The sequence below is a fragment of the Myotis davidii genome, unplaced genomic scaffold (genome assembly GCF_000327345.1).
Source record: "Myotis davidii unplaced genomic scaffold, ASM32734v1 scaffold168, whole genome shotgun sequence".
NCBI lineage: Eukaryota > Metazoa > Chordata > Mammalia > Chiroptera > Vespertilionidae > Myotis > Myotis davidii.
Genome location: NW_006383016.1, coordinates 845,211 through 860,098, shown reverse-complemented (window position 1 = coordinate 860,098; position 14,888 = coordinate 845,211). Strand labels below are relative to the sequence as shown.

Here is a 14,888-nt window from a genome sequence, read left to right as displayed (position 1 = left end):
CCTTGGGGGGGGGGGGGGGATAAATGGAAATCCTTCCTTTACAAAACAAGGAAAACATTTTTAACTTTTAAAGGGCACATAAGTCAAATGCAACCAAAACAGAAATCAGATTAATGTTCAAGTGAAGTGATTTCAGGGCTGGCCTTTAAGGTCGCCAGCCTTAAATATAAGAATTCCTGAGCTTTTATTTTTATCTAAATGTCATGTTTATTCTCGTCGGACCTCACAGGAATATCCCAGTTGCCTGTGGGGCTGGATGAGTGGGCAAAATATCCCAGTGTGCACTGACAGTGAGCTGAGAAGCCAGGTGGGTGAAGTGCATGGGTGGGTGGTCCTGAAGCCTAAGAGCACATGTGGGCGACCCACATCCTAACAGAGAAGTTTAAGGACAAGGCATACGCCCTGATGCATTGGCCAATTATGCGGGATCTACACACACACATTCGCTTCATTTTTTCCTTGTAGGGTGACCAGCTGTCCCGGTTTGTCCTGGGCTGAGGAGTTTCCCAGGATGCAGGACTTTCAGGCTAAAACTGGGACAGTCTGGGGCAAACCTCCCCCGGAGGCTTGCTGGTATTTTAAGCAACAGGATCTAAAGACAGAGTGGAGACAGAAATGAATGCAGCCTTGAGCTACACTCCCCTTGTCAGCAGTGAGCCTAACAAAACCCGGAGCAGGGACAGGGCTGCTGGGAGCTGGTTTCCCAGGCAGCATCCGAAACACGTGTCCTGGGTGGTCAGCTGTGAGGCCTCCTTTTAGAGAATGTTCTTTTCTGTCAGCACTTAGAGGACTGAGCTTGCTGGAAGTGACGGTTATGTGAAGACACGGAAAATACTTCTTATTAAAAAAAAATCAATGAACAACTATGATTCCACGGTTTGTGCTCTGTAATTACTATAAAAAGATGCTTCCAATTTGGGAGAAGAAAACATCAAATACAGGCAGTTAGGGTAGTCTAAGTATGAGTGATCTGTTTTAACTTGACTGTTTTCTAGGTTTATGTTATAAATGTGGTTAGGATGCTTTCATAATGAAAAATAATTTAAAAAACAAACAATAACATTAAGAGGTTAGGCACCTCCATTTTGCAAAAGATGGGTTTTATCACAGAATAATTTATGGAAACTCCAATATTACCCCTTCTCAATTTTTCATGACAACTAGGTAAAAAGCACAACTTCAGTTCGTTCACAGGCGACCCTAAAGACTCATTCCAGAATTCAAGCATTTGCAAGAGACAGCACTAGGTCATCTGGATTACAAGCATCTTTCTTGGGGAGGTCAAAGGACAGAGATGAGAAAAGCATTTTTATGATGTTCTTTATTTTCTGAAGTGCTTTCGTGTCCACATGGCTTTATTCTCATTCTGCTACACGAGGTCGGGATGAAAGTGTTCGCCTCCGCTTTAGGAAATTGTGACACAGCGAGGTGCCAGAATGCATCCTAGATCCCAACTTGCAAACTTGTACCTGGAACTCCCCAGGGAAATAGCTAAAGGCCTTCGAACCAACAAGCATGTACTGACTCCCCACAGAGAAGTGTTTGGTGCCCCTGGAAACGGAGAGTTGGTTGAGCATGACACAGCTCACATCTCCAGTTCAGAAACAATCTTGGCCTGTGTGCCCAAGTCCAGTGACATAGCTGCGTCATTTCTCACTTTGGCTCTGTGGGCAAGGATGAGCTCAAGGGCATTGCTCAGCTGGTGGCAGATGCCTCACTTCTGCAGGGAGTGGCCTTGGTGAAGCTGCTATGGGGCGGCATCAGCTCCTGGAGAAGGAAGCTCCCTGAGCACCCGGTCTGCCCGCAGCCCTTGCACAGTGCCTGGCACCCCATAGAATATATGGACACTTACAGGGCATAGTTAGTTGCTCTCCTTAGGCATTCTGCCATGCTGTAGAGTGACTGCTGCTGTGGCTTGCCCAGGTCCACTCTTCCTTCTCCTGGTGACTGTACTCCCAACCCCTAAAGCATACAGCCCTACTGGAGCTGTCAATCACAGCATCCCCCCTCTCCTGTGCCAGGGGTGAGCATGTTACCTAAGCTAGGCCTCCTTGATGAATCTGCTCAGATTTTTTCCTGGTCCCGATCTTTCCTCTTCACTCCAGCTCTTCAGCTTTTCTGTGAATTCTGTGACCTCTCGTGTCTTCTGATCTAGTCCTTTTATGCTTCAAGTAACCAGAACTGTTTATGTTGCTAAGAGCACGCCATCCAAATGCATGCACCGCCAGACCAGCGCACACAGGCCCCAGCATGCAAAACAGGGAACCCCTGGACCCAGGGCATAACCGCTCTGAGCTTCAGTTCCCTTTCCTGGACGTGAAGATGGTAAGACCTACATCCCACTGCAGCGAGGATGAATGAGGTGGTGTGCATACAGCTCCTAGGACAGGGCCTGATACAAACTGAGAGTCCAGTGACTGTTAGGTCCTCTTCATTTTTAGGCAGGTTGATCATTTGATAATGACTTGACTCAACAAAGCACTTCTTCTAAAATAAACCCCCAGTGTGTATGGATGTCTTTTTGTGCTCACTACTTGGTTGCCAAGCTCACTCTTTCGGACAAAGGCCTATGGTAGGAGGGAATCCAGCCAGGGTAAACCTGAACTCTATATATTCAAACTCCTGAAATAACACACCTCTCCCTGGGACTTTTACACACGTCGGGTATAGCGTCTCAGAAGTACTTTCCTGGTAGTCAGAGCCATAAGTTCACCAAGTACTCTTTTTAAAGGAACTTATAATTTTGAAGCATGGGATTCAAAATCACAAGGAATTTCCCCATATTTAAATGCTAGGAAAATATGGTAAAAGTATAGCTTTGAAAAGGACATTTTGAATAATAATTGAACACGTTCGTCCTTATTATGTTACAGGAAGTGTGCTAACCATTTTACATCCATGACGATTTCATAACACCCCCAGAAGGCAGGGGGTAGTTACCCTGTTTTAGATACAAGGAGACAGAGGTGCAGGGATGTGAGCCAACTGGTGACAGATTCAAGTTCAGATCTGCCTGAGTCCAACAGGTTGTGATTCTAACCTCTCTTCCACACTGTCTCCCTGCCGAAGTCACTACCCCGAAAGAACACATCGATCAGGCGGTGTATCTGTATTTGTAATTCCACACGCAAGGAGCAAAGCTAATGATAAGTGTGCCTGCTTGTAATGAAGGATACATGTTTGTAGTTAAGAGCCCAGGCCCTGGGTCTGGGTTTTGAATCATAGCCCTGCTACATACTAATAAGATTACCTTAATTAATTACTCAGCCTGTCTAGAGTTCCATTTCCTCATCTGTAAAATGGGTATAAGGGAAACATATAGGACAGAGAGTCACTGGGAGAATTACACAGCATATGCATGTAAAGCTCTTGGCGTCCTAGGCACACAGTACATGCTCAATTAATGCTAGCTATTATTGTCACCACATTTAAAGAGCTCAACTAGCTATTCAAACAGCTGCATAATTTCCAAAAGAAATGTCACCTGTGGGTTATACTTGTGATTTAGGAATAAGGAGCTCGAATTCTAACACAACGGCATGAGGTCATAAATTTGGTAAAACGAATAGCAGGGCCTTAGGAAAGTAGTATTACACTCGCATGCAGAAGACTTGAGGCCCCGCCCTGGCTCAGCCCCCAGGGCCTGTGCTTCCGGGGTGACTTTGACATGGCATCTACTCACTCTTAGCCTTAACTTTCTCTTCTAGGAAGTGAAATAGCTACGCAGTAGAGATGTTATGAGGGCCACATGGGATACGAGATGTAAAAATGTCCTGTCACTTGAAGAGCAGGGTTTCATCAATGGTTTTGTTACTCCTTATGAAGATTAATCTGAAAATTACATTGTGATAGTGGAGTGCAGAGGTTTTAAATTGGCTGCCTGAGGCCTTGCAGATCTATCCACTGAGTCTACATCGTGGCACAGTTTTTGCAATTAGATCCCAGCATTCAAATACGAGGAGATCTGACCTTGCTGGGCCCGTGTTTCCCCTGGGCCACAGTGACTAACCCTGGACTTGAGCTGTCCCTCTTACACATAGCCCCACCCCTTCCTCAGTGCCTCCCCGTCCCCTCCACCCCCACAGTTGCAAGGGCAGTTGCTATTTTTTCGGTGCTTATGCTATTATTTTTCTTCAGAGAGAAAAATATTTCTCCGTATCCATGACTTTGTCATGTGCAAAACAGAAAGATCAATAGGTCTCCATCCAACACTGTTCATTGATTTCATTTCCTTCCTGGATCCTCAGGCAGCTAAAGTCCACTTCCATCCGAAATGGAAGGGAAGTGTGGCCTTTTGTCTGAGTGGGAGAAGAGCCCGTGACTTACATAAGGAATGTGTTGTGTCTGTTTGTTTACTCGGCTCCTATGAAATGTCGACTTACTCAGCAGCAAATATTTATGAAGCGCCTAAGGATTAGGCGCTCAGGGGACAGATAGGAAAACATGTGACCTCTGCCCTGATGATGCTCCAGACTTTTTTTAACTCTTCAAAACAGTGACTAATCAGAAGAGGAAAGGCAAGTTCACCCTTCCATTCTCTAAGTTCTCCTTAAAGGAGAGGTCAACCAAAGTCTGTTCCACGTGCATCTTCCTAAAATCTAATCATTTAACCACCAACTTTTCAAGTTCTGGACGTATATAAATCAGTAGTCGATTCATACATTTCCCTCTCTCAGCAAGAACAAATTCTCCCCAGTAGAGACCTAATGAGCAGAACCAGAGGATGCTGAACCCTTACTTTGCACAGTGTGTGCCTTTCAAAGGTATTTTCTGGGCAGATATAAAGCAACCCACTGTTAGCAAAACAATACCTGCTCACCCCTTTACCTGTAGACGCAACTGAAAAGATCCCGTGCCCTCAGAACTCAGATTGGACTCCAAGTAAGTTAGGGGGTGCCACATGCTACTCAATGGGGAAAGAGACATCTGGGCTTGCAATGGTCCCGCACAACTGGCTTCTTGAAAGAAGGGGCTGGGGGCAGAAATGTATATAAATGTGCATTTTGTTGTAAATGTCATTGCCTCCAGTCTCCAGGCAGAAGGATGGAAATAAATCATGTGCGGGCTACTGTCTGATCGAAACTTTAACTTCTTTGTTAAACCAAATCAAAAGAACACAAAACCGTTCCCTGTGTTTGCCCGTTTGCGCGGCTACTTTTAGGAAAATGACTGAAATGCCGCAGGAGGCGGCTTTGGTCTCTCAGCAGAACGGGAAAGCAAGCCGTGCTTGTGTGCGAAGGCGAGCTTTTTGTTGTTGCGCTTTTTAGACGAAAGATTTATGCTTATATTTTGGCCCATTTACAACCCATCATAATACTTTGCAGACAAAGTTATGCTCTTTTCCCAATGATCTAGTGACCTTAATCTCTAATATTTTGTGGTTTCCTGTTTGGGGAAATGATTGAACAGCAGCCTAAGCTATTCCAGGCGGCCCGGCGTTCCCAGTTGGCCGCTATCTGTCTTGGTTTTGAATGTTCTCCTGTTCACCAATCCAAAAAAAAAAAAATTGGTTTAAAGAAGGTTTTCCTACAGATGCTAAATCAATGAAACTCCTACCAAGCGGCCCTCCACACTTCCTCCTCTGGCTGCCTGACTTATCATTCTTCTATTACAAACCCCAGCAGCGCCAGGAGTCCTTTCTGCCTGAAGCAATTAGCATGCTCCACCACTGCGGCTCTCCTGAGCAGAAGGGAATTAATTTCACTAATATCCAACTCGACCCAGGGCCCTTCCCCAGGGCTTCCCACCAGCTCAGCTGCAAAGAAGAGCTGAGCCTCCACTGTGCACAATAAGGTTCAGGAAATGTTCCCGCCTGGAGGCAGGGTTGTTATCTCTTCCCGGACAATGCCTGGCCCCCTGGCCCCAGGTGCCTATGGCTCACTGGGGTCCCTCTTCCTGGTGATTTTGCCGGAATATCAGGCTGGAAGGCTCAGGAAGCCCAATCCCTGTGGTCCACCCGGAGAAGACCATGGCAGAAAACTAATGCCACCATTGACGGAAATAGCAGTCACTTATGCCATCACATTGTGCTTCCAAAGGGACATATTTTGCTTCCAAGCTTAAGGAAAAGGGAAGACAATGAAAGAGAGAAAATGGACTTGGCATAAACACCCCTATGTGCCTGCCATCCGCCTACCAGCTAGCTTTGCCAAGACGAGCAAAGAAAAATGAGAATGAAGCAAAACAAGGTTGAGAGTGTGTGCAGCGATTACACAAATAATGTCTTTCAGCCAAAGAAAATTATTCCTGCTTTCTTGCAACTTAACTCTAAATAATTTTGTTGCTTTTAGAGGGGAACAAGGAGCTAAGCCAGCGTGGCAAAGAGCCAGCAAGCCATCACTCCAACCCAGGCATCTCTGAGGAAAAATTAACCACCTAGCATAGCACACTTAAAACGACTTTTAATAATGCCCCAGAGTAATATTTTTCTCTGGTTTGAACAGAAAAGTCCCGGGCACACTCCAGGGTCTTCCCTCTGCCTTCTCGCTCCAGGGTCTGCTGTCAGAGCCCTTTTCTGATCTTCTCACCTCTCCAGGGTCTCCTCTGATCAATGCCCATCCCTGGGTTTAGGAACTGAAAGAGCCCATGAGCAGGCCTGCCGCTGCCCACACGCACGTCTCTCTGGAGGTGAAAGTACTCCCTGGATGTCAGAATGTCAGTTTCAAGGCCACAGCAAGGATCATCTCCAAAGACTGCCACATGCTTGCTACTGTGGTTACCCCGCTGCCATGAAAAGAGGCAAGTACCTGGTCGCACAGCCTACTTTTCCTTACTGAATTCAAAAGAGAAGCCCAGCTGATGCCCGCGGCCTCTGGGATTTCGTCGGCACAGGAAAACCTGCTATCAGCAGGTGCAGGATCCTCGGCCCGCACTCTCAATGGTGCCATTCACCACAGCCGCCCCGTTAGCCTGCGATTAGCCTTTCTCTCCCCCAAACACAACTTCCCCTTGTTTGGTAAGAAAAGCATCCTTTTCCCGTTCTTTCCCGAGAATGTCAAATAGGCTCAAAAGGATTGTGCAAGCCGCTGTAACAAACGCAGGGACTGTCAGGAGGCCAAAGAAACAGACATGAGTATTCAGAGTGGAAGGAGCACAGGGAGACAGGGAAATCTAGACAGAGGAGGTGGGGGGCTCTCGCTTCAGAAAGCTTGGTTAGAGGTTTGGGCTTTCACTCAGCCACGTGCTGCTCCGTACAGGAAGCCTGCGCTGTGGTGTTGCCTGTTACCCGTGAGAAGATGGGAGTTTCTCATCAGCAGGGAGTGGATGGTATAGACGGAGCCACACAGGGGTGTAGCTGGAGGACTTCTACAAGCAGGCCAGGCAAGTCAGTGGTGAAAAGCCCCCAGGGAGAGCCCTAGAGGTCGAGACTCTGGCTCCCACAGGCACTGGGAAGGGTGGGAACATGCCTTTCCCTTTGGATGAATAACCAGGGCCGACCGCCCCTGAATTCAGTCCCCTGTGCTCAGGCGGAAGAAGAGGAAACTGCAGTGGAAAGAGCACTGGACCTGGAGTCACATCTCGTGGCAAATGGTCTCAAATGGTGATGACCATGACCCGAACCAAAATACCGGCTTTGCATTTTGTCTCTATGTCTCTAATATGTGACTCTCACATACAGACCAACAAGTGCCCCGGTGCCAATCCATGCAGTATCATTAGCAAAGCTTTTTGTCTTGTTTTCTTTTGTAAAATAAAAATTGAGGCTGTACTGTTCTCCTCCCACACGCCCAGGAGGGTGGTGGCGCACACTGCTTTGGAGGCCACTCGTTTCCAATGGTGTGGCATCGGTTTGCACTAGTCCTGCTCCACGATGACACGAGGAATAGACTGAGAGGCGACTACCAATGCTGACACCTATCACACGCAAACTACTCCTCACTGTATCCAGAAAGCAATTCTCCCCCCCCTACCCCCGCCATTTCTCTATTTATCCTTTCAAAGTAAAATCAACTGATATAATAGCCTTTGGTTCAGAGCAGTTGGATTTCACAGCAACTGAATTTAAATACAGTCATTCCTTGGTATTCCTGGGGCATTGATTACAGGTCCCCTGTAGGTACCAAAATCTGAGGATGCTCAGATCCCTTCTATATATTTGCATACATCCTCCTGTTCCATTTAAATTGCTCTAGGTTACTTGTAATACCTAATACAAGGTAAGTGCTATGTAAATAGTTGTTATACTATATTGTTTAGGGAATAATGATATAAAAAATAGGCTGAACATGTTCAGTGCAGATGCAATCATCATTGGCCTAAGTACATATGAGCAACAATATAACAATTTTTCTTTGGAATATTATTGACCCATGGTTGATTGAACCTGTGGCCGCAGAACCTGTGGACATAGTGGGGCAACTATATATGCATTTCTTAACTTAATGATTCTTAGATTCCCTGGAATCTGCATAGCAAATGGTAGTGCCACTTACTATCTTCCTTCTTACACCACCCTCTGCCCTGCCATATTTGGGTGACACCAGAATAAATTCTACTTTTCCTGTTGCCAGAGATCACAAATGTACTTTCTATTGTTTTGAGCATGAGGTCCCTTCAAACAACAAAATAAAGCCCTTGCGAAATGATTGGCATGCTTGCCAAGCAAAGCCATTTAAAACAACTGATCCACATGGCAGAATATAATATCAAAGGGTTTTTTTTTAAATAAAAGAACATAAACATACATTCTGGTTCTCCTTTGAACATTTCATCCCAACATAAATTTAAAGGACAGACAAGAAAAATTGTCAAAAGCATGGCAAGTTTGGGTAAAATCAAAGTCTGTTTCATAATATATTGCTATTTTCATATCCCCATAATCATTGAAATGCTTACAAATCAGCAAAGTCCAAAAGTATGTCTCATAAAAAACCCCCACAAAAAAACAAAAAAAGCTAACCCCATTCTTGCACTTGGATTATAACTGAAGCAGGTAAAATGACCTCCCCAAGCACCCTGCAGTATAAGGTACACTATTTTATTTGACTGTAAAGTGGCACTTGCGGATCTATAGGCTATGATTACATCAAACAAATGTCCCAGGATTAGCTTCCTCTCTTCCGTTATGCTTCACTAGGAGCCACTTCCTCCCCCGAGACATTTTCATGGAATGGCACTGGCATTCCCTTCATGGCCTTCAAAGGCTTTGGAAGAAAGTGATCACATCAGCTTACAGTCAAGCGTTTTCCGTCATGGTTTCATGGACGCTTGGACTCCAACTGAGCCGCTGAGGAACCAGGCCCATGTAAGTGTTAACTTTTTCTTGGTATGCTAGACACTTATCCAATCTCATTTCCTGGCCACTTTTGTTATTGACATTTTGCTATCAGGCGATGTTATGAAGGAAAATGCCACCAGCAATGAGAATGACTGCGAAAATGAGTTCATTTTACTAGAAATATTTATCACCCAAACGTCTAAGTCGCCTCCTTTAATCAGGAACTGCCCATTTCTAAATGAAGACCTTTTGCTAGCCCCGGACAAGTAAACAAAACTCCAACGACTTGGGTGTTAAGATTTCAGTCTGGTGGGGAAGCTGAGAAAACAGTAAGATCCTGAATTCTGAAGATGCAATTAGTGGAAACTTAATGAGCTGCAGAATGATAAGTGACAGGGAAATGTAACTTTATATTTACAATTTCCTGACTAGATGAACTTTTAAACACAGCAAACTAAGCCCTGCCCCAGGGCAATTTAACCTTTTGAAGCACAGGCATGTGGAGGTTAAGAACCGGCACTTGGAGATGGTACCCCTAAAACTGCAGTGGGCTTCCAGACAACATAGCTACGGGGGTAGCCTCAAATCCAAGGCCAGTGCTCTGCTTTGAATCCAAATGGCCTCCATGTATGGAGCTGTGGCTCCTATTTGTTCAAATAAAGGTTTCACACACCCCCACCCTCCCACACTGACACTCATTCTCATGTCTTTGAAACTATAGTCCATATATTTTTAGAAAGGCAAGAACTAAAGGGAGGCTAAACATATATTCAGACCCTTTAGCAAGAATCTTCACAAGAACAATGTACCTTCTATATCAGAAAGGACTAAGGACCAGGGGACCTCTACAAAGAGCAGGGTTTTCAAAGCCAACAGCTCTGAGGGAGTATGAGTTGCATGTCTTAGGTTTTGGAGATGCCCTGCAAGTACTATCATTATTCCCATTTCACAGATGGAGAAGCTGAAGTATCCTACGTGTTTAAGTATCCTCCCCAAAGGAACATAGCCAGTGAAGGGTGGAGCAGCCAGCATTCAAACTCACTTCAAACTCAGAATACCCAACTTGAGAACCCATGCTCCTAACTACCATGTTCTACGACCCCTCTGAATCCTAAAAATCCTGACAATATTGTGACCCGATTGAATCATGAAGAATCCCAATAGCCCAGCAGAGTATTTCTCATTCTAGTTATTTTGGAAATTATTAATGATATTGCAATTTACCACCCAAACGTCTGAAATTACTGAGTAGAGAGTGAGTCTGAGTACACATCCCGTAGAGATACCACTGATTTATAGAACTGGTTTTTCATTCATTCATTCTCTTGTCATCTGCTCCAGGCTAGTGCTGGACTGGCAGTCTATAATACCAGTCTAGCTAAGTGCTAAGTGTGGCAAGAGCAGCAGAGATGACATGGTCTGAGAGTGAGAGAAGACGACTGTCCTAGAAAGTATTTCATCCATTTCTACAGAGTTGTAATAGGGTTGCAGACTCTACATGTCATTAACACTAGATTATTTTCGAAAATAGTTGTGTGTCTAGGAACTCAAACTCTGTGCTAGAGGCAGGACCAGAAAATGGGCCTCTTAGGTCTGGCATATTCCAAAAACCCAATCTAATAATTGTGCATTTAGCCAGAAACTCCCTGGACAGTACTGAAGGTTGTGCACAGAACAATCCTATAGAACCCTATTCCTGACATAGACATTGTAGAAATGTGTATTTCTCATGGTAGAAAATGGCAGCAAAGAGTTTAGTTCAAATAAAGGCAGTATATTAGGATAATTTTTGACAGATGGGAATAAAGTATCTTGAGAAGTTACCTTTTTTTTCCTAATTGATACAAAGGTGTGCTGGTTACTGGCTGCTCTGTGCTTTTTTAAAAATCCCAAACACTAGAGGCCTGGTGCACAAATTTGTGCATGGGTGGGGTCTGGCCGGCCCATTCCAATCAGGGCCAGTCGGGCTGGGCTGACTGGGGAGAGGGGATGCTTGAGGTTGGCTCGCTGGCCCCACCCCCTGGTTGAACTCCCAGTAGAGGGGACAATTTGCATATTAGCCTTTTATTATATAGGATTATTCTTGCTTCTGCCAGGAAATAGAGAGGAAGTGGACTGCCTCACTCTTGGTCTCCTCTCTCATGTAAGCACACTTATCCTGCACAGATGCCCCAGAGACCATGCCTAGGACAGATGACAGCAGTCCTGGAGGACAGAACTGAGAAGAGAAGGGGGAGGGGATGCACAGGGTGACTCTCCCTAAGGCACTTGCTCTTGGTGTCCACCCTTTTGGTGAGAGTCCTAGAGGCCATGGCTCCTGAACCCTCAGGGCTTTCTTTCCATGATTTCACTTTCTTTTGGTAGCTCCAGCAGCAAATCAGGCAAAACATCTCAATCAGATAACATACTAGTAGCAGTAGGCTTTCACACCTCCAAACAGAAACCTTTTCTCATTCATTGCTTCAACCTGACAGCCTAGCAGTGTTTGGCTTAATGTGGCTACTGAAAACAAAATAAAACTGCCTTTTGAGCAACATGAATTAATTTAATTAATAGGCAATAAGCATTTTTGGAGTAATCAATTGATTCCATTTACCCCTGACTTCACTGGGATTAATATTATACAACAAACAATAAGCAAAAGTTGGCTTATCCTTTTAGTTCTGCGATGACTTCTTTTCTCAAGAAATGATGAAAGGTGGCATGTGCCAAGGGGAATTTCACTTTAGGAACTATTGGGGTATGTGATTTAATTAGAAGGAATAAACCACAAAATTTTTCACTTAAAGAAATCAAACAATGAAGGGGTTATTTATATCTGTAAAACATCATAAAAGTAAAAAAAAGAAAATGGTAGGAGTCGAATGACAAATCCAAGAAAGTCCCCTCTGCTCTGGACAATCTGAAAAGTGCCTAAAACAGTAACTGAATAACTTTCTTACCTTATAGTTATTCATGATTGCAGTTAACCATGGCTTAACTGACTTCACTGTATCTTCTCGCAAGTACTTTTCAACTATGGATCCATCATTAAAAGTCCGGTTCCCCACGTGGATGGCTCGTCTCACTTGTGTGAGGGACAAGAATTGCTGATAGTAACTTTGGTAGTCGGGTTCCTGGCAGAAGGAGGCATCCAAAAGATATTAGGGAACATGAACAGCCCACATTTGGTCAAAGCTTCAAATTTCTCATAACCTATAGTATCTTGTTCCTATACCATCAGGAACAAGATAAGTCATGACTATTCACTTGCTTCCACCTGAAAATTTTAACTTGGGGATTTTGAGTTAATTTAAATTTCACTAACAAATCTGGACAATCGAATGATACTCTTGGAGCCAATACCCAAATTGTAAATGCTGGATTTCCCTTTATGGAATCTGTGACTCCAATGAGCAGCCCCATTGGAGGTAAATACAGGGAAATGGAAGAGGTGAGATTATCCGAATTAATTTGCTCCTCATCGGAGGACCTATGGGAAGAAGATCAAAGGAGCACATGGGCCCAGGGTGACGCTAGTGGGTCACAGCTGGGGATTTCTTGCCCATGTTCCCTTTGCTAAAGCCACACGCACCAAATAATCGGCTGAACATAATTTAAGGGGTACACATAGAGTGTAAAAACAGATGATATACTTTGTGAGGCACATAACACTAAAGAAGTTATCCATGAACCTTAGTTTTAAAACAATACTGTGCACAAGTCTCTGATATTCATTATACTAAAATGAAAAGTATTCCATGCTGTTTTAAAAAGTTACAAAAGGATAAAAAAAAACTGTCAGTTTGAGATTAACATTTGTGCATCATCAACAGTTTCTGCTAACTGAACTATTACTTTGAAAAAATCAAATTAAAAATTTTATTTCTCTTTTAATACCATATGTTTTTCTTTTGATAAAATCTAAAATCTCAAAGCTGGCAAATCCCATTGATGTTAGCTTTATATTTTATTTACAAAGTAGTTCATGAACAAGGGAATTTCACAAACAGAATGCATTGCTATATACACTAGAGTAGACAAAGAATATACAACCCAAATCCCCACTTTGGCTCACTTTGTCTTATTTCATTAATTCTACCCAGAAGATATCAACTTTGGCCTACTTTAATGAAAGAAACTACTTGAATACTTTGAGAAATACTCCAGAGGGCTCCAAGTGAGTCCCGAATTAAATGCAAGAAACATCTTAAGACAAAGCAAATATTTTCATAAAGGCTTTGGCAGTTTTGGTTATCCAAGTTGTCTTAAGTACAGAGCAAATAATGTGGGCATTTCCAAAAACTCACTGCAGGCTTGGAACTCAGGGGCCTGCTGCCCAGAACTGCAGTCCCCGCCTCTGTCTGTCACCAAAGAACTTCTGTATAACAAGCTCTTTGGGGTCATTGGGGGCGGGGGAGAGGATTGTGTTAATCAGAGATTGTTCTGAATTATCTGGAATGTCACACATTCTCAATGGTCAGATTATAATGTTTACAACATTGAGGGGAGGGAATCTATAGATTAGTAGACCCAAAATTCTTTTTAAAAAAAGTTTGATTTTGCCAAAGGTTTTAAGCAAACACTATCGTGGTATTTTTAAATGCCATTACCGTGCACTGTAAAATGTTATAGTAGTTAGAGCATCCTGTAACATTCTGGAAGTAAGAAGGGTCTGTTGTTAAGTCACCATCTAGTAGTTTATCCATCACCTAGATCAGAAGAGAGGGGAGAAAGAAAGAAGGACCACATCAGGGTGGGTAAAAATATACAGGCATTTGTCATTTCTTTTATTGAACGGCTTTTTCACTCGTGCACTGTTTCATTCCACAACCACTTATCGTACATCACCTCTGGGCTAGACACTGTCCTAGACATTGGGGAAGCAGTGGCCATCAGGACAGATCCAAAGTCCTCCCTTGTGGAGCTTATATTCCAGAACGCATTTGATTTTGAAAAGAGACAAAAATCATTTGCTGTCAAACCACTTAGGTGGGTGGTCAAGACCTGTGAGATCCAGCTTCTAATCAAAACTGTTTGCCCCAGAGAACGTTGTCATGTGAGAAAGACAACACAGGACCAGTGATGGCCTGTGCACATCTTACAGAATCGTTATGATGCCCCAGGATTTTTCTAGAAAGCAGGAAAATTACCACAGGAGAAGTCCTGAGTAGGAATTAGGGAGGGGAGACAATTCTTGCCCCAGACCTCTCACAATCTGTCATGTGGCTTTTGGCAATTGATTGCCCCCTCCAAGCCTCAGCAACCTCATCAGCGACTGTGGTGTGTGCGGTGTGAGGAGAGACGCTCTCCGACGTCCCCTCCAGCTCTGGTGAACGCGATCATTGTAAAGGAGCAAAGCATCAAACAGGCTTCATTATTTAGGCCTGCGATGCTGACTGAGCCTTTCTCTTGGGTTTCGGGATTTCTTGCGATTTCTACGACCGATGTTGAAACTCATTCGACCACTACTTACGGACTTTCCTAAGTATCATTTTATCTATTTCCCTTGAAAAAGCAACAGTCTTTATGTTTTAATTCTTCACTCAAGATATTGGACCATTGGCCAGAGAGACGCTGCATTCCTTCCAGGGTTTGGGGTGTTTTCTTTGTTTCCTGATGAATCTGGGTTGGGAGAGATGCTACTTAACCTCATGCACCAGCTCCTCATTATCTCTGGATATACAAAATA

General features: G+C 44.0%; 1 protein-coding gene across 1 annotated transcript in view; it reads right to left on the bottom strand.

Moving 5' to 3' along the window:
* The window catches only part of CPVL (carboxypeptidase, vitellogenic like), a 101,224-nt gene that overhangs the window by 22,152 nt on the left and 64,184 nt on the right, over positions 1-14,888 (bottom strand). The window contains exons 10-11 of the mRNA XM_015558158.1: positions 13,810-13,908; positions 12,160-12,333 (exon numbers count right to left, since the gene is read on the bottom strand). Coding sequence (XP_015413644.1) covers positions 12,160-12,333; positions 13,810-13,908 — 273 coding nt within the window. The remainder of the gene's footprint in view (positions 1-12,159; positions 12,334-13,809; positions 13,909-14,888) is intronic.